At 40.5% G+C, this 20606-nt stretch overlaps 1 protein-coding gene across 3 annotated transcripts in view; it reads right to left on the bottom strand.

Moving 5' to 3' along the window:
* The window catches only part of LOC127628940 (ankyrin repeat and SAM domain-containing protein 1A-like), a 161595-nt gene that overhangs the window by 11444 nt on the left and 129545 nt on the right, over positions 1–20606 (bottom strand). For all 3 annotated transcript variants that reach the window (XM_052105924.1, XM_052105925.1, XM_052105926.1), the window contains 8 exons: positions 11132–11230; positions 9653–9799; positions 9381–9488; positions 7351–7518; positions 7110–7247; positions 6370–6441; positions 4031–4117; positions 2849–2986 (listed from right to left, as the gene is read on the bottom strand). In XM_052105924.1, coding sequence (XP_051961884.1) covers positions 2849–2986; positions 4031–4117; positions 6370–6441; positions 7110–7247; positions 7351–7518; positions 9381–9488; positions 9653–9799; positions 11132–11230 — 957 coding nt within the window. The remainder of the gene's footprint in view (positions 1–2848; positions 2987–4030; positions 4118–6369; positions 6442–7109; positions 7248–7350; positions 7519–9380; positions 9489–9652; positions 9800–11131; positions 11231–20606) is intronic.

The following is a 20606-nucleotide window of genomic DNA, read 5'->3' on the forward strand; positions in this document are numbered from 1 at the left end:
CTGTGGATGAGAGGCATATACATAGCTAAATTGATGGGTTTGCCAGATTCTAACGCAGCATAATATGTATCCTTCACACAGTACATTAACGTGCAGAGTTATAATTAAGCTACAGCATGTTTTACATATTCAAGCAATGGTGTGTATCTATATGTTCAAGTATAGATAGCACAATCCCTAATCTAATATTTAAAAGGAAGGGCAATATATACATCGGTTAAATACACGTCTTGCATAGGGTTGCCAACTTTCTACCAGCCAAATACGAGACAATTTATTTTGCGATTCACTGACTTGATTGATGGGACATTCTAAAAGCTTAACTTGAAAAATGCTTAACGTAACAATGCATTAAACATTGAGAATTTTTCATGTGAAACATTTTAACTAAACATGTATTGTTCTGTTTTAAAATTGCTCGACAGTTTCTCTTTTACAGAACGATCCGTGAAATGCAATACAATTTAATGCCATTTCATTAATAGGTGCATTTACTGATGTTTTATTGCGATGTAATGTACTTACATAGGAATCGATAATCAAATCAAAATCATACTTTTAACAAAATGGTGCCATTTTAATTCTCCTGTTTTTGATGGGAAACATGACAGAAGTTGTGCGCAAATTGTCACTGATCTTTCTTGATCTTTTCCCACTACTGTCAGTGTGGTAGTAGTGTCTGTGTGTTTTTCAGGGCCATTTCTCTTGATTTGTTATCTAATCTGTAATTTTTCATATTGACAATTGAATGGGAAAACGATTCAATACAAAACAAATATTGAAACATTGTCGGAACAAATTGCATCACACATGAATTTCATAAGGAACACAATTCATTACCCTTAAATACGTGATGATCTAGGTCTGTTAGTCACACTTTGCAAAAATCAGTCTGTTTATATGACATTAAAAACTATGAATTGTTGTTTTTTTTTAAGTCCGACTGCAATGGGACTTTTAAAGTGTAAACAAACTGACAGAGAGGATCCCAAGATACATCGTAAAAAAAATTGTTGGGAGTTGGGAGTAATGTTAAATATACTGCAAAGTACAGCCAAAAAAATATTTAATACAATAAAAACGCTCTGTTACACAATCTTTGTGTATGCTATGCATGCTTTTGCTGATTAGAGTATGAAGTTAGCTTAGCAACATGCTAACATCAAACTTTACTTGTGTCAATTGTGAGTCGAGTCTTCTGTGCACTTCAATTAGGAGAGCATTTCAAATCAGTTACTTGTGTGGTGCCATTATGGTTTGCTTTCTTAAGCCCAAAGTACACTTCCTTATATGGTTTTTACATATGCGCTAGCATCTGCACGTAGGGCAAATCACAAAAAAATGTATCAGCGGTGTACACATACTCTGTACAAATGGTCAGTGCATGATCCTGGAATTTTTTCTCTAAATAGTTGGAAACACAGTTGGGCCATTGTTTTGATGAAGTAATTCAAGAAGATGATAAATGAAAGAACAGGAGACAAAGGTGGAAACAAAAACAGTGGATGTGCACGTCAAGTGTGCGTGTGTGAGGTGGTCAGGAAATACCCGCATTTGTATAACCAGAGTCTGAAAGACTATAAATACACTTTATAGGTCAAAACTCCTGAAGAGAAATAATCCAGTATTGCACAGCAGTCGTAGCATGTATGCAGCAACCGCCTGTGTATGTGCACATGGTTAAATGGAGTATACTTTGAAAGGCTAGAGCATTTATATGCATGCATACAATAGAGTATGCATAAAAACTGAAGCTTGCTGCCAATGTAGATAGAAGAAAGGCAGCTCACTAGAATTAAGAACAGACATATAAGCTCTATAAATCTAAAGTAAGCAAACTAATGGCATGACTACACAGATGACCTTCTCAACATTATTTATTGTGCACTCTAGAATCCTTTAAATTCCAGTGGAATCTGAGTCTGGCTTAAAATATTCAAGGCAATAATAGATCTGAGAGTGTGTCTGTATTATTCAGACAGCTGTATGATCAATGCAATTTTAATGGGCTGCTGCTCACAACTTCACTTATAAAACTCATTCTGATCATATCAGGACACTGGCACGCAGCCCACTACACACCACACACCAGAAAGAGAGACAGACAGAAAATCAGCATTGCATTAACAGTATTGTAGTCCAGTTGGTCTTGACCCAAAATGCTTCGTAAGTCTGTTTTGATAGCGTCGCAGACAGCAGGGAAAAAACGAATGAAAATGAAATGAAACTAAATGAAACTAATAAAACGTAACTAAATAACAAAAAGCTATTTTTCTTATGTTTTGTTGTTGAGTTCAAAGGCTGTGCGTCCAATCAAATTATAATATTTTGGTGCAAATGAATCTGTTAACTGGAAGAAGACAGACAAATTAGACAGATGCCAACATGGACAGGTTGCATGACATGCCCTAACCCACAAACCTAACAAAATACACAAGGAAAAGTACATACAACCCATTATACACAAAAAAACAGGTTCTCTTTGGATAAACAAATTTTGTGCTGACCACAATGTGTTTGGTATGGTGAATTATTGGCTACCAAGAGCACAAAACTATCGAAATTCAGGAGACTGAAACTATAAAGACATTGTAAAACTGAAGTACATTTTTCAATTCAGTCTGTCATGTTAGTCATTGTGCATATTGTTGGGCCTCTGTAGATCAATCTTAATACATTTCAATGTTTCATTGAAAGGAAGCTTTGGTTTGCTTACGTACAATAACCTATTTTGGTACTTTGATGGGTTGTCACTATGCCCATTTTTAAATCTAAAGCAAAACCAATAGATGACCACTGTTTTTATCTCTTGCATACAGTGTGGTTGTGTGTTTGTGACATGTCTCACCACGTCTACGGTGCTGAAGACGTGGCAGTAATGATGGCTGCTCTGCAGGTCTTTAGTGATGTAAGCAAACGTGCAGAGATCCTCTGGGTCCTGAGCTGCACATGAGATGTTCCTGATTTCATGTTCTGCAATGATGTTCTGCAAACACAACACAAAAATACAAAAAAAAAAAAAACCAACAACAACTGTGTTATACTGTTGATTACCAGAGACAATAATTCTGAGGGTCTGTTCAAACCAACAAAAATTGTGTTTTCAGTAACGCACTTCTAATGGAAATCTATGCAGCAAAACATGGAACAAACATGTTTGTGTGTGTGTGTGTGTGTGTGTAATAGTCTTAAATCACCAGTCAACCTACTGTTCTAGGTGGATTAACTTTTGGTTATGCATTACTGATGTTATTCCAGTGGGTGGAGTTTTCTCTGTGTAAACAGCCCCTTTCTAGTATCAGTGCATTTATTCTGCGGAAATTACCGGGTTACTGACTTTACATGGTCATGACAGGAGTTGAAAGGCTGGATAGAACCTTGCACAGACAATGTTGTTTAGCGAAAATATCAGGCTAGACTCTTGTTAAAATGTGTTTTGTTTAAGCTTTATGACTATACTTTCAAAAAGATGTGTATTTAAATGCATATCCCAGTGTAATTCCTTGCCCTGCAGAAATCCATTGTAACGACATTACTGATGGGCCAAGTTTAAATAATTTTCTGTTGTGACCAATAGCGCTTGAGTATTGAACTATGAACATTCGTTTATTTTAACTAATGGCAAAAACATTATATAATGTTGGCTTTTAGCATAATTTCAATAATGTCAAATCAATATCTCCTGAATTGTAAAAAAACAAAACAAATCATGTTATTTCAGTAATGCCTCTGCACGGACTAAACCATTTTCATACTTTGCAAATGAAAACAAAAATCTATTTAAAAAATAAAGTACCACCTGTGACCTTTAACAATAAGGAAACAAATGGGACAAAGACCTCCGGAACAGTCAGGAGAATCACTCAATAAATCTGAATTCCTCAGCATGCCTGTTTATCACTCATATGACGTGATGAGAAGATACCCCCTCCCTCACGGAGCCGGAGGGCTTTCAGTTTAATGACTGGCAGTTTATCAATCTGTCTAATGTGAACAGAGCGTGAACGACAGAGGAGGATGATGTCATCACCTTGTTGGCAGCATCAATGAATTTCACACCCTTGTACGTGATGGAGAGGACGATCGTGGGGATCTTCCTCATCTGCTCTGTCGACCTCTGAGAAAGAGAGTGATAGTGTTACGTTTAGATTTCTAGAAAGGTTTGTTCATGTATTTACAAAATTAATAGAGTGAATATGACATTACCCTTAGAGAACATGTCTGGGTCACATGAAAAAATTATTATATTAAAGCCTATTTTTCCTCATTAATTTTTCATGCATTGTGGTATTATTTTCATGATAGATAGATAGACAGATAGATAGATCAACAGACAGACAGACAGGCAGACAGACAGATAGATATACAGTAGAAGTCAGAAGTTTACATACACCTTAGCCAAATACATTCTCACATTTAATTGTAGAAAACATTCCCTGTCTAAGGTCAATAAGGATCACTACTTTATTTTAAGATGTCAGAATAATAGTAGATAATGATATACTGTATTTCAGCTTTTATTTCTTTCATCACATTCCCAGTGGGTCAGAAGTTAACATGCACTTTATTTTTATTTGGTAGCATTGCCTTTATATAGTTTAACTTGGGTGAAATGTTTTGAGTAGCCTTCCACAAGCTTCTCACAATAAGTTGCTGGAATTTTTGCCCATTCCTCCAGACAGAACTGGTGTAACTGAGTCAGGTTTGTAGACTTCCTTGCTCACACATGCTTTTTCAGTTCTGCCCAACTGAATTGAGATTGAGGTCAGGGCTTTGTGATGGCCAATCCAATACCTTGACTTTGTTGTCCTTAAGCCATTTTGCCACAACTTTGGAGGTATGCTTGGGGTCATTGTCCATTTGGAAGACCCATTTGCGACTTAGCTTTAACTTCCTGGCTGATGTCTTGATATGTTGCTTCAATATATACACATCATTTTCCTTCCTCATGATGCCAACTATTTTGTGAAGTGCACCAGTCCCCTGTCACCCCCATGCTTCACAGATGGGATAGTGTTCTTCGGCTTGCAAGCCTCACCCTTGTGCCTCCAAACATAACAATGGTCATTATGGCCAGTTACATTTTTGTATCATCAGACCAGAGGACATTTCTCCAAAAAGTAAGATCTTTGTTACCATGTGCACTTGCAAACTGTAGTCTGGCTTTTTTATGGTGGTTTTGGAGCAGTGGCTTCTTCCTTGCTAAGCAGCCTTTCAGGTTATGTCGATATAGGACTCGTTTTACTGTGGATATAGATATTTGTCTACCTGTTTCCTCCAGAACCTTCACAAGGTCCTTTGCTGTTTTTCTGGGATTGATTTGCTCTTCTCACACCAAACTAAATTCATCTCTAGGAGCGGTATGATGGCTGCGTGGTCCCATGGTGTTTATACTTGTGTACTATTGTTTGTACAGATGAACGTGGTACTTTCAGGTGTTTGGAAATTCCTCCCAAGGATGAAACAGATTTGTGGAGGTCCACAATTTTTTTTCTGAGCAGAAAGGCACTGAGTTTGAAGGTAGGCTTTTAAATACATCCACAGGTACACCTCCAATTGACTCCAATTAGCCAATTGCCTTAAGGCTTGACATCATTTCTACTTTTATGTGATTTTTGGAGCTATAAAGTTCTGGTCACCATTCACTTGCATTGTATGGACCTACAGAGCTTAAATATTCTTCTAAAAAATATTTTTTGTGTTCTGCTGAAGAAAGAAAGTCATACACATATGAGATGGCATGAGGGTGAGTAAATGAAAAGAACATTACATTTTTGGGTAAACTATCCATTAAGTATCCTAAAAATAATGTCAAAATGCTAAATATGTTAATAGACCTTAATGCCTAATTTTCTATATGCAAAATAGAATTCCTTTATTTTGATTTAGGATTAAATATGACCAGGACATTTACTTGACAAGTTTCATGAGAATCATAATTTTGCTTCAGCTGTGTCTTTTCATTAAAAGTGTACTAACCTGCTTAGTCCAGCTGCATCAGTGCACTGATTGGCTGATCCTAATGATTCTGTTAAGTTTAAATGGTAATGTAAACATCTGCTTATTGAAACACAGCCTTTCAAGTGCAAAGCTGCAGTCTGTCTCACACAAACACCACAGGGCAAGAGAGAGATGAAACCCATTTCCCTCTTTCTGCACAGACCTTGTTAGAAAGCCTTTTTTCTGGCAAATATATTATGGCACTGTCCTTTTTGCGCTAGTGTCCTGTGGAGGACTTGCATGGGTGGCATTTTTCCTGAAAGTGCTGCTGCCTGTTCCAAAATATAATAATATTCTCTCGGTGTCCTGGCATGACTGCGTACAGCAGACCTTGAGCTCTTATTGGCTGGAGACTCGATGATCACCTACCCTCATTTTAGCACAGGCGTCCTGTGTTGACTCAGTTCCTCTGAGTTCCTTAATCAGCATTGAGCCGAGATACTGCGTAACAAGTGAAAGAACAGAGAAAGAAAAGATTTCAGTTGGCCACAAGTTGCAAACGTACATCACATTATATGTTTTCCAAACTGCTTTAAAAGGGTATCACGAATATCCATCTTTTCAATAGAAAAAGCATTTGATAATGACTCACTTTAAAGCTTAAAGGACCCAAATACATCAAAGTCATATTCAAAGACACACAATAGGTTTAGTTGAGAAACAATGCGCAACAGACATCAAGATTCTACCCGAAAAATTATTTACATTCTCATGTTGTTTCTCACCAAAAAACTCTTACACCATGTCTGCAAAAGATGATACACACGTTGCATGCACTACTTCTATGATACTTTTGAGCCCTTTAACCTATAAATTGAGTTAATATAAACTACAATATATATGCAATTGAACTGCAATTTTCATTTTTGGGTGAACTATTCCCTTAACTATATAATCTATTTTGGCTGCCACCTGCAATTACTCACACCCAAATTAAAAAGGTCATCCTTACACACATACAGTGGACTAATTGCTCAATATTTGTCTCATTTGACAGATAACATCAAGATAAGATTCATAAATTATTTTATATAGGTTTAGAATCTTATGATGAACATTCATATCAGCCCCATAAGTGTGGCTTTTTAAATAAAGAAATATATAATTACATTGGCCTCATAACTGCAAGATTCGAAGATGAGTTTCTCAGGCTGATGGTGCCAGTTCTGGACCGGGGTGTACGGTGCTGCCAGACTCGGGGGTCGTAAAGTCAACCGAGGTTCCCGTTGACATTCCTCATATCTCTCCTTTAGGAAGAAAGGAATAAAAATGAGTGTTTAAATGGTTCAAAATTAGTTCACATTTGACCAGAGCGACCAAAAATCCAAGGGATGCTGGAGCTGATCTCACCTGTGGTTGCGGTCTGTCATTGGGCCGTTGTCGGATGGCCAGATCATAGTCTGAGTCGGGACCTCTCCTCCTCCCTGAATCCCCTACAGCCAATAGAGGGTCCATAGAGTGTGTGTACAATTCAGAGTGACTAAGAGGAGAGGACGTCTGAGACATCAGATCCTGACACTGGAGGAAGAAAGAATAAATCCAGTTTAACCACCACAATCCAGTTTAACCCGTTGCCTTCCTGATTTCTTCTATTTTTGTCTATTTTTCATTATAAATTGTTTTAGATCTTCATACGAGATATAACATAAAACAAAGGCAACCTGAGTAAACACAAAATACAGTTTACAAATATATATATATTTTTTATTGAAGCAAAAAAGTTATCCAACACCTATATCACCCATGTGAAAAACGATCTGCCCCCTTAAACTTAATAGCTGGTTGTGCCACCTTTAGAATAGAATAGAACCCTTTATTTTGGTCACACATTATACACACAGTTTTTTGCATATATACAGTGAAATTGATAGTTTTCACATATCCCAGCTAAGCTGGGGTCAGAGTGCAGGGTCAGCCATGATACGGCGCCCCAGGAGCAGATAGGGTTAAGGGCCTTGCTCAAAGGCCCAACAGTGGCATCTTGGTGGTGCTGGGGCTTGAACCCCCGACCTTCTGGTCAGTAACCCTGAGCCTCAACCACTGAGCCACCACTGCCCCTAATTAGTAGCAACAACTGCAACCAAACGCTTCCATTAACTGGAGATCAGTCTTTCACAATGCTGTGGTTGAGTTTTGGCCCAGACTTCTTAGCAGAACAGCTTTAGTTCAGCCACATTGGAGGGTTTTCGAGCATGAACTGCCCGTTTAAGGTCCGGCCACAGCATCTCAATTGGGTAAGTCAAGTCAGTACTTTGACTAGACCACTCCAAAACTCCTTTTGAGCCATTCAAAGGTGTACTTACTCCTATGCTTTGGATCATTGCCTGCTGCATAATCCAGTTGCTCTTGAGCTTCAACTCTAGGACTGATGACCGGACATTCTCCTCTAGGATTTTCTGGTAGAGAGCAGAATTCATGTTCCCTTCAATTATTGCAATTTGCCCTGAAGCAGCAAAGCATCCCCACACCATCACACTACCACCACCATGCTTGACCATAGGTATGATGTTTTTTTGTGGAATTCTGTGTTTGATCAAAGCCAGATGTAATGGGACCCCTGCCTTCCAAACAGTTCCACTTTTGACTCATCAGTCCACAGAACATTCTCCCAAAAGGGTTGAGGATCATCAAGGTGTGTTTTGGCAAATTCAGACAAGCCTTAATGTTCTTCTGGGTTAACAGTGGTTTTTGATTCGCCACTCTTCCATGCCATTTTTGGCCAGTGTCTTTCTGATAGTGGAGTCATGAACAGTAACCTTTATTGATGCGAGAGAGGCCTGCAGTTCCATGGATGTTGTCCTTGGCCTTTTTGTGACTTCCTGAATGAGTCGTTGCTGTAGTCTTGGAGGAATTTTGATCGATCGAAAGGTTCACTACTGTGCCAAGTTTTCTCGATTCTGAGATAATGGCTCTCACAGTGGTTCTTTGGAGTCCCAGAGCCTTTGAAATAGCTTTGTAACCCTTCCCAGACTGATGTATTTCAATCACCATTCTCCTCATCATTTGTGGAATTTCTTTCGACTGTGGCATAGTGTTCAATTGGTGAGACCTTTTAGCCAACTTCATGCTGCTGAAAAAGTTCTACTTAGGTGTTTATTTGATTTAACAGGGCTGTCAGTAATCTGGCCCAGGTGTGTCTAGTCCAGCTGAATCCCATTATGAATGCATTATAATTGATCTGGGGATGGTATTGGATATGTTTTTTACTTCAATAAATAACATTATCATTTAAAAACTGCATTTTGTTTTTACTCAGATTGCCTTTTTTTCTATTAGATTTAGTTTTAATTTTTGAAATAATTTAGTATGAGATATAGACAAAAAGAAATAAGAAGAAATAAGGATGGGGCGAATACTTTTTCACTGTATACTGTACTAACTCTGATCTGCGAGAGGCGGGGTGGTTTGATGGGAGGCTCCTCATAGGGTCGTTCAGCTAATGATGCAATGATCCTTTTCCTGTGGCCCAACAAGGTGATCTTTAGCACCTACAAATAAACAAAACACAAGGAAACAAGACAACAATTATTGGGCAAGGCCTAAACACACACATAATATTGAGAAATGGTATTATTGTTCCAAATAAAAAGATGTTTTTAAGGTAATTTTTGGCAATAAATATGGTATATGGTTGAATACATTGTGTTCTCACATTAACAATCTCTAGTTCCCAAAGATTCTTCACACAGTCTAATGTCCGAAAGCCACTGGACAGGAAGTTGTGCAAATATTCCTTAAGACCCAAGACATCCAACCAGGCAGCAAGAGATGTGCTGCCGTCACAGCCAAATGCTTTCACCTGCAGCGTTCAAAACCAGAATGAGAGATCACATACGTCATGTTCGTGGGTGTTTGTATAATTTCATGTCTCTTTATATATATATGTTATTAATTTATATTCAAAGTGCCAAAAATGTATTAATGTTTAATAGGGTTCATATGTAAGCAGTTTGTTAATTGATTTTCATCCTTATGTATTTCAGTTGATGCAAACCAGCAGTGTTCATTAGAACATTAAGAAGGCATTTATGCATATTTACAGGTATAATATATACATTCACATCTAATTAATTTTACATACATTATGCTTAATGAATGTGTTTATTAGTGTTTTAGAAGCAATTAATGCTTTTTAAAAGTTGTAATAAAGCAATGACTAATTGCCAGCTACAGTAAGTATTTTGCATGACCTAATTTAAAGTGAGAACTATTTATGCCAAGTTAAACATTTAATAATGATCGCTTGACCTTTATAAAGCATTAATTTCTTAAATAGTAAACTGAAACACCAAAAAAATCAACTGAAATATATTAGTTAAGTACAGTATGGTTAACAAGTTGTTTACTAACGATGAAAAACAATTTTCAAACTGCTCGTATATCAGCATATTAAACAATATACTGTTCACTACAGTAAATATAAATGAAAATCATGGTATTTGTATATACTCTCAATGTATTGGCAATGTAGGAACAATGTTTTATAAGTGAACAATTAAGTATAAAATAATGCTTTACAGAGTTCTAATAAAATGAAAAATACAGTTATAAAAATACAAAATATTACATGTTTAAAAATGTGATAATCTAAACAAAGAGTGACATAAACAACCCTTTTCAATATTTAATGTTTGAAAATGATTTCTATACATTTATTAAAAATTACGACTGTCCAACTACGACTACCACACCAAACTATTTTCCCTAATTTTTTACCAAAAGTTAGTGTACTTGGAAACCAGATTGATAAAAGTGTCAGAGAAGAACATGCTTGAGACATGTTTGAAGACAATTCTACATTAATATCACCTGTAAGCAGAATATTATTTGGCAATATTTCCAATCAAGCTGTAATTTTACCAAAGTATGCAAAAAATGTCAAATATAATTTTTGTGTGGTTAGGATACAAAAAATGAAATTAGCCTTACAAGACCAGAGTCGATGACCATTTTATAAAAATTAAAAAAAAAAGTGTGAAAAATGTTTTAACAAGACTTTCTAGAAGTCTATTGTGCTGAAAGTGCATAAAGTTGAAGAAACACCCTTATCTGTATGATATTAGCATGTGTTAATGACATCTAGACAATGCTTTACACAGCCATGGCATTTTGAATTCAAGACTGAACAGACCTTTGGAAAAGAGCGAGCAGCGTTCAGGATCTTCCTACGATGTCCTGGATCTGTGATGCCTATTTCTCTCAGATCTTGCTCTTCCATTATGTCATTTCCCTACAGAGACACACACAGCTATTTGCTATTCAAAAAAGTACATAACGCCTACTGTTTTTATACAAAGCTAATTTTAATGAATAACTCAAACCCCAAACCTAAGATTTATGGTAACACTTTAGTTTAGGGATAAGTGACTAGTTATGGACTGTTTGGCACTATAAAGTATTTAGTAAGCCTTTATTGGCTGATTTCTTATTCTTGCTTTATATCCTCTTTATATTTGCTTTTGTCATAACAATACATTTCTAAGCTAAAACAAAATATATCAATAGCTTGTGTGATGCAAAATACATCCTGTATAGGTTCTCCGTACTCTGTGTGAATGTGCAGCTTTTAAGTATAAAATACATGCAGAATCCATATAATATTTCAACAAAGCAGGGAAGGCTAGTGTTAGGATTAGGTTGAGGGGTTAGTGAAGGGTGTTTGTGGGACTCTAATCCACTCTGTTTCCTCAAATATTCTGTTGAGAATTCATAATAATAGCAACATAATAAAGTCAAATTGGACTCTTAAAAACATGGTGAGGGCGGAGCTGGGTCGTGATCATACACACCCGGTCCCTTATCAGGCAAATTAAGCCTCGGAGAGGGATAACGGCCGATGGCAGACAGTGGTGCGACGAGAGAGAGATCGTTTACGGACATGTCCGCCATGTGTGTTTGTGTCTTCTGTTTCAGCTTATTATTAAACTATTATTTATGTTGAAAAGCCGGTTCTTGCGTCCTCCTTTCCATTGATCCCTTTACACATGGCAAAAGAGATCACTTTCAATTAGTGATCAAATGTCTCTCAAAGTCAATCCCCTTTTTTTAGTGTGAATTAAGGAGGAATAAAGCAGAAGTGATAATGATAGGATGGGAAGATAAAATGGAGAGGTACATGGGTGATAATGTACTTCATCTAAGATGACCTTACCCCAGGTATCTGAAAAAAACCTAGACCTTTGAGTCTTTTTTCATGCACTCCAACTCCAGGTAAATGCATTTGGAATTAGTTTAGAAAGGGAGGGGAACAGGAAAACCACAGTGTGCTGGTTAAGATGCACAACTATTTCTAACACTGCATGTATATTACTTGAGAAAGTTCTTTCACATGCATGAAACCGGACTGGTTGAAGATGAGATGTGAAACATTTGACAAACCTCATCTTCACAACACAGGATTTTGACTATCTCCACATTCATGAGATCATGATATACAGAGTAACTGCAAAGGACACCAAATATTAAAGGGATAGCTCACACAAAAATGAAAATCATATCGTCATTGAGCGCATTTACATGCACATTCTAACACCAATTATGCTTAATAAGACGACAACACATGCGGTCATATAAAGCAATAAACCGCGTTCCTTTATCAGCAGGTATCTATGGGTAGATGTTTGCCCATTATGCGTGCAATGTAAACACCTTACCCGGCGTTCTTACCGGCTCATCCAGTGTGCACACATGTTGAGAGCATGCCTCTTCATGGTTTGACATCAAAAGTAGAGAATAACACGATTATTTCAAATGTCCTGTAAACGCGGATTTCTTGCTCTGTCTGACTTATAAAATAAGATGATTTTTGGGAGTAACCAGCGTATTGGTGTGCATGTAAATGTATTAATTTACTCATAAACTTTACTACATTAACAGGTATTAAACTACTGTGTTATATAATAGCTATAAGATTTCCATAAATGCTGCATTACCTAAAACAGTAGCCTAAAACAATGCCTAAACAACTATTTGGTTAAACTTAGCCAATAACCTGTAAAGTTGTTTGAGCAAGTATTTACTTAATTTCTTATTTTGAAAGATTCCGAAGACACGTGTGTTTTTGTGAGTGGGGAGAAATAATATGAACACCAAAAGGAAATACTACAAAATAAATAAAATGTGATGTGTGAGAAAACAAAGAACGTGTTTTAAGGTCCTTGCTTATAACTCCAGTATTATCTATGACTATGACTTAGGAGGATTGACTACATTTGCTCAGAGTGGAGGAAGATATAACTATATTAACAATCAATAGCAGAAAAAAACTGTCCTTTATGACATTCAAACATATTGATCAGAAATTGAGGTTTGCTTTAAGAGGCTCGATACATCTAGACTACAGTATTACAGGCATAAAAGGATTGCCAAATTTGAGCTGAACCTATTTCTTACCATCCTCCACTGAGACAGTCACAGTTAAAGTAAGAGAACACAGCTGTCCGATCAAGTTTAGGTTTATTAATCCTGCATTTCTAAATGATAGCAAGTCCACAAATACACTAATGCAATTAGTACTAGGCAGAGAGACTGGCTTAAAATCTCTGTAATAAAGTTTAAATGCAGCTGTGGTTAACTCAACTATGATTATATTCAATGAAGCAACATGCCAAACCACAGACTCAGAGTACAGCATTGAGCTAGCTTACTGAATAAAATGAACTGAAAGTTATTAAAACTGAAACTAAGCTTAGGTTGTCTATAATGTAACTTATGAACTTAATATAAAAATATTTATCTTAATGACACATCATTTCTTAAACCAACCTGACACAGCAACATTGGCTGAACCGAGTTTGGGGTATAAAGACGTTTTATTTGGTTTTCACAGATTTGATAACTTAACCTAAACAAGCCCTCATAATAAATCTTGAACTGATTGACAAATTCACTTGTGAAATGGATTGCTGTGAACTGTATGCCAATGACTGACTTATGATCAATAATATGGTAATAAACAATACATTGTATTCTAAAGAAGCTTTTTATATTGTCTTATCAATGATTAACTCATCTGCCACAAGAATGTAATGCCTTTTAGTTATCTGAATATTTGTTTATTTTTTATATATATATATATAAATAATTTTTTAATATTTAAAGATAACTATGTATCATTATGTCATCATTATATATTGAATTATTATATGAGGGGCTTTCTCAGCAAATATTTGTATATGCGATTAATTAATCGGGACACCATGTAATTAATTCGATTAAAAATTTTAATCGATTGACAGCCCTAGTTTAAACATTCACTATTTGAGCGGGAGTTGAAAGAATCCTCCACACAAAGGACAGACCAGTCGACTATGCGATTCTGAAAAGCCATTCCTGATTGGCCAAGCACATCTTTGGGGTGCGGCCAATTTCAGTTCAAAACATTACTACCAAGAAAGAACTCTCTTTGGCTCTCTTGCTTCTTCCTAATCCTCCATGCCATGTAGAGTCCAAGGGACCCTCGGGAAACGAATGTCCCGAGGAAGACTCTCACGCTCTGCTCTATGGTTCACGCACCTAATGGGAGTCATGAGTCTTCCTTGCAGAAGGCCTCGCTTCAAAGCCCACTTTATCAGCCATCCAGACAATAACTATCCGTGATCACAACAGAGTCCAAGACATCGACGGGACTAACTTTCTTCAAATGCCAAAGAACCAAACACCACAAGGAAATGCAACGACACATAAGTACATCTCCAGACTTTTGCTCAAAGTGCTGGTGTATTAGTTAAATACTTTGCCTATCAGATTGCAAATTGATTAAGACTCAAAAGGATAAATGGTTCTTAAGGCATTGTCAACAGACTCAACAGTTCATTTTATCTGTATTGGTCTTTTATTTCATTCTGTCACTTTTCTCACAACCCTGTTTCATGTTGTATGTGTTAGATTAGTTTTATGTTTAGGTTAGCAATAAAGTTTGACTGCATTCAATAATCTAGTTATTTGTCATTTATCTAATTTATACTGGTTGTCGAACATGACTAATTCCATTATAATGCATTATTCAATATATTTTCTTACATAAAAATGTAGAATAAGGACAGTTTAATTTAATTCCTAGCTCACACAATGTTTCCAACATATATTGGTGGGGGTACAGGGGAACTTTTACCCATCCCGTGTACATTTATACTACCAAATTTGCTACAAGTGTTTCAATAGGAAATATAAACGTTAGACTCCCAAACATTTATTTTGCAAATAGAAAAGATTAGAATACAGTCCCTGACAAAAGTCTTGTCACTTATCTATTTTGTAGAAACACCTGCTATTAACCTGAATTTTAATTAATCAATTGGTGTTAGAAATAGCTCATATGAAAAGCTAAAACCCTCCAAAATGATGATTAATGCACTGAAATAAATTAGTTTTACTGAAAAAAGATTTCTCATTTAAACAAGACAGAAAGGTCAAATTTTGGCAAGACAAAAGTTGTCGCCTATACAGAAATTGAACAAATTTACTGCAAATACAAAAATATGTCAGCAAATTAAGTAGCGGTGCTGTGAGATCCAAATTTAATATCTTGTATGACTTCCATGAGCTTGAAGGACTGCATCCATGCGGTTTGGCAAGGATTCATACAATTTATTGATGAAGTCATCAGGAATAGCAAAGAAAGCAGTCTTGCATGCCTCCCAGAGTTCATCAATATTCTTTGGTTTTGTCTTCCATGCTTCCTCTTTCATCCTACCCCACATATGCTCAATGATGTTCATGTCTAGTGACTGGGCTGGCCAATCCTGGAGCATCTTGATCTTCTTCGCCTTGAGGAACTTTGATGTGGAGATGGAAGTATGCGATGGAGCACCATCCTGCTGCAGAATTTGGCCTCTTTTATGGTTGGGCATATAAGAGGTAGCTAAGATTTCTTGGTATTTTAGACTATTGATGTTGCCTTCCACCCTGCAGATCTCTCGCACACCCCCATACTGGATGTAACCCCAGACCATAATTTTTCCGCCACCAAACTTCACTGTTTTCTGGGTGAATCTCGGATCCATGCGGGCTCCAGTAGGTCTCCTGCAATATTTGCGGCGACTGTGGTGTAATTCAACAGAAGATTCATCTGAAAAATCCACCTTCTTCCACTTTTCCAGCGTCCATCCTTTTAGCAGGCTGTGGGCCTTGGCAAATGCCACACGGTTTTTCAATTGTCTTTTGTTTAGTGCTGGCTTCTGGGCACTGATTCGACCATGGAGACCATTTCGAGACAGAATCCGACAAACTGTTCTGGTTGACACAGGGACTTCAGGTGACCAGGTCTCGTGGAGCTATGCTGCAGTGGAAAATGGGCTGGCCTTGGATTTTCGAGCCAACAAACGGTCCTCTTGAGCAGTTGTCTTGCGGGGTCTGCCTGACCTGGGCTTGTCAAAAATGTCTCCAGTGTCTTCAGATGTTTTTTTTATCCTCTGTACTTGACGCTGAGACACATTGAAGGTGTTTGCCACATCAGCAGTGGATCTGGTCTTCAGCCTCTTGATAATCAAAACTTTAGTCTCAGGGTGAATCTTAGGCATGTTTGCAGAGTTCTAGTTGCAGTTGATGTGAAGGTCTAGTGTACTGGGGTTGTTTTTATACACACCTGAGACCTAATTGATCCATTATTAGTCACAGGTGAAGCTCATATGACAAGGCGACAACACTTATGTCTTTGCAAAAATTGACCAGGACGTGGTGACCCTGAATGACCGGGAGAAAGCGCACGAGCGCGTACTCAACCGATATCATTTCCAGACAATTTATGTGAAGGAGCTTTTCCTGAACTGACCATAGGCCGAAAACCGGAGAGCCCTCGCAGACCGCGCCCCAACCCGTGTTGGACGCGTCTGTCGAGATGACTTTTCGGCGAGATACAGCTCCCATTGTCACTCCCCGCTGATACCATTCGGCCACTGTCCAGGGCTGCAGAGCTGAAATACAGGTCTGAGTCACCTTGATGGGCTGGCGGCCTGTGGCCCAAGCCCGGCGAGACGCGCGGGTGTTTAGTCAATGCTGAAGCGGGCGCATGTGCAGTAAACCCAGCTGAAGTACTGCTGCGGCTGAGGCCATGTAGCCTAGCACTCTCTGAAATTTCTTCAGAGGTATGAGGCTGTTCATCTGAAATGACGCTGCTAGTCGCTGCACACGGCGCAGCTGTGTAGATAAGCTGAGCCGTCATTGCCACTGAGTCTAGTTCTATTCCAAGGAAGGAAATTGCCTGACTGGGCTGTAGTGAGCTCTTGGTCCAATTAACTGCAAGGCCCAATCTGTTCAGATGACTGAGGAGAACTGTCCTGTGAGACAGAAGCTCCGTATGTGATTGTGCCAAAATCAGCCAATCGTCCAAATAGTTCAGAATTCGCAAACCCTGACTCCGCAGAGGGTGCGAGCGCCAGGTCCATGCACTTCGTGAAAGTACGGGTGCTAAGGACAGGCCGAACGGAAGGACGGTGTATTGATAAACCTGGCCGTCGAGGCGAATCTCAAGAATGGCCTGTGACGGGATTTATCTGAATCTGAAAGTAGGCATCTTTCAGATCGAGAGAGATAAACCAGTCCCCTGAGCACATGCGCGAGGAGTTTGCTGGTTGTAAGCATTTTGAACGGTCTTTTGCAAGCGCTTTGTTCAAAACCCTGAGATCTAATATTGGTCTGAGGCCGCCGTCTTTCTTGGGGACAAGAAAATAACGGCTGTAAAACCCTGACTTCAGCTCAGGGAGGCGGCACTCTCTCTATGGCCCTTTTGCACAGAAGGTTTGCTATTTCTGAGCGAAGCATGCACGCTGCTTCCGTGTTCATAGTAGTTTCGAGGCAGCTCTGAAGCAAGGAGGACGGCGATCGAACTGTAGCAAATAGCCCTGTTTTATTGTGCTTAACACCCATTCGGATATCCCTGGAATATCTTCCCACGCTTTGAAGCGTAATGTTAGAGGGTGAATGGCCAAATCGCTCTGATTGCGCGCACAGCAGCTGAACAGAATGTGTGAGCCGCTTACTGTGCTTATGCTGGACTGCTCGCAGACAGCATGGACAGGCTGTTCTGTGAGTGACTTCCGATTGAGGTGAATGGGGAAAGAGTCACGTCTGTTAAGTGGTGCGCAAGCATAGCCACGGGCACAGGACTTACATACAGAGAAGTGTTTGCTGGCCGTGTGACAGAGCGGGCAGAGAATGGGCGCGCATGCGTATTCGTGAGCGCATTTATTGACTCTAACACTCGAGTGGTTCAGTAACCGCTTTTGAGTGTGCTCTGATGGGGACACGGACGTGTAATGCTTGTGTGTAGAGGTGAACACTGGATTGTGGGCACATTTTCTACACATAAGGCTGGTCGTGTGACAGAGCGGCCAGAGAATGGGCGCTTATTAACCCTAACACTCGAGCTGGTCGTAACGGCTTTATGTGAGTGTGCTCTGATAGGGACACGGGACATGTAATGCTTGTGTGTAGGGGTGAACACTGGATTGTGGGCACATTTTCTACACATAAGGCTTTATTTTGAGTCGCCGTGGAAACGGCGCTTGAGTGCAGGCAAGCGGGTAATATCACCGGCTTGTTGGCTGCTGAATCCACCACTGCAGTAGCCTGAGATAAGGGGACTGACAGGGGCGTCACGGGACTTACATACAGCTGGCCGTGTGACAGAGCGGGCAGAGGAGGGATGCGCCTGACGGGCTCGTGGAGCGTTTATTAACTCTAACACTCAAGCGGGTCGTAACCGCTTATGTGACTGTGCTCTGATAGGGACACGGGATGTGTAATGCTTGTGTGTAGGGGTGAGCACTGGATTGTGGGCACATTTTCTACACATAAGGCATGTTTACTCTTTACAAGATTTCTTTGGGTCGCCGTGAAAGCGGCGTTTGAGTGCTGAGCAAGCGGGTAGTATCACCGGCTTGTTGGCTGCTGAATCCACCACTGCAGTAGCCTGAGAGAAGGGGACTGACAGGGGGCGAGCTTTGACGGTGGTCCGGCCGTGGCGGGACTGAGCCGTCGTTTTCTCAACAACGCTAGGATGACTTCGGTTGCTCAGGTTTCAGTACAATCTTAGGCCGAGGCCCGCAGGAGGCGGCGGTCTGCGGCGGCTGTCTGAGCGCTGATCGAGGCGGCCGCCCTCTCGGCGCTGAGAAGTCTGGCTTGTTGAGCTGGGCGCCGTGAAGAGGCTCGTGCAGGAGGCTGGTCACGTGGGCGGCCTGCAGAGGAGCTAGCACGACGAGGCAGAAAGAGATTCATGGCTTGGGCTTCGGAAACGGTCAACAATGCCACTCACCGCGGAACCGAAGAGACCGGACAGAGAGAGCGGCGTAGTGCGTTCAGCTTCTCTCATGTCGGCTAGTCAGATCTGAAACAGCCTCTGTCTGTAAGACGGCCATGGAATGCAGAGCAGATGCGCTTGGCCGGGCGGCGGTATAGGCGCGGCCAACACAGGCAGAAGTAGTTCTGCAGGCCTTAGTCGGGAGCACCAGCTTAGACCGCCTTCTGCGAGGGCGGACAAAGGTCGCGGCGTGGAGTCTGTTGGGAGCCTGCTCAGGGGCGGTGACCACTCGAGCCCGAGGCGGTCGACAACCTGTGTGAGGAGTCGTTAGTTCCCCTTCGACTCGGGCGCGGTCCTGCTGGATTCCTGGGCCGAGGAGGAGGCGTGGCGCCTGACCACTCCTCGCTGTCGAGCCATGATGGAACAGCCCTTATCCTCCGCTTCTTCGTCCGAGATGGCAGCAGAGCAGCCGCTGGGCGGCAACTGCGCGTCCGGGTGGGCGGGGAGGGTGAAGGCGATGCTCGAGGGAGGGGCTCCGGCAAGGCAATCGCTTCTACCACTGGTTCCGGCAGCCTTTGAGAGCGGCGCTTTTTTCTGCGTGGCTGAATGGAAGGCGCGCGGCGGCTCGGTCCTGAGCGCCGAGTCGAGCCCGCAGGGTCGACATCGGAAGCTCCTCGCAGAGATCGCATCCGCCTTCAGCGAGGGCGAGCTCTGCATGCCCCAGTCCCAGGCAAAGAGCGCAGATGACGTGGCGGTCTCCGGTGCTGAGAGGGGCGCGGCATGAGGCGCAAGTGGAGCGAGGCATCTTTAAAAAGACGCTCGTACTCTTTTGTGAAGTTCGTAAGAACTAGCTTGTTTTAAAAAGGATACGTCGCCGGATGGCGTAGCTCACAGGACGGCTGAAGGTGGCGAAGACGGCCGGCTTCTTCGAGCGCTGTCCACGCTTGCTTGATGCCCCTCGAACGGCAACGCGGCTTCCAGTTCAGAGACGCGAAGAGCTTCGCTGAAGAGATGAAAATCAGGGTTCCAGCCTACGAACTACACTTATATGCACTCTAGTCACGCCCATTTTGGCGGGCTTTGATGCAGTGAGCGCGCGGACGCCTCTCATTGGATGAGAGTTCGCCCAAGCTCGTCTATAGGCTGCAGCAGTTGCCGCAGAGCAACCTATGAGCTCGCTAGCTAGCCCCCTCAAGGTCTGCAGCTGCTGCACTGCGTTGACAATGGATACAAAAATTAAGGGTAATTTTTTGGCTTCAATATCTCAGAAAAGATGAATCTTTCCCGTAGCGTAAGCTAGCTTACGCAATACGAGAGAACCTCTCGTAAGAGAACCATTTATTTAATTATTTTTGAAGACATCCTCACT

Source organism: Xyrauchen texanus, chromosome 35 (genome assembly GCF_025860055.1).
Source record: "Xyrauchen texanus isolate HMW12.3.18 chromosome 35, RBS_HiC_50CHRs, whole genome shotgun sequence".
Classification (NCBI taxonomy): Eukaryota; Metazoa; Chordata; class Actinopteri; order Cypriniformes; family Catostomidae; genus Xyrauchen; species Xyrauchen texanus.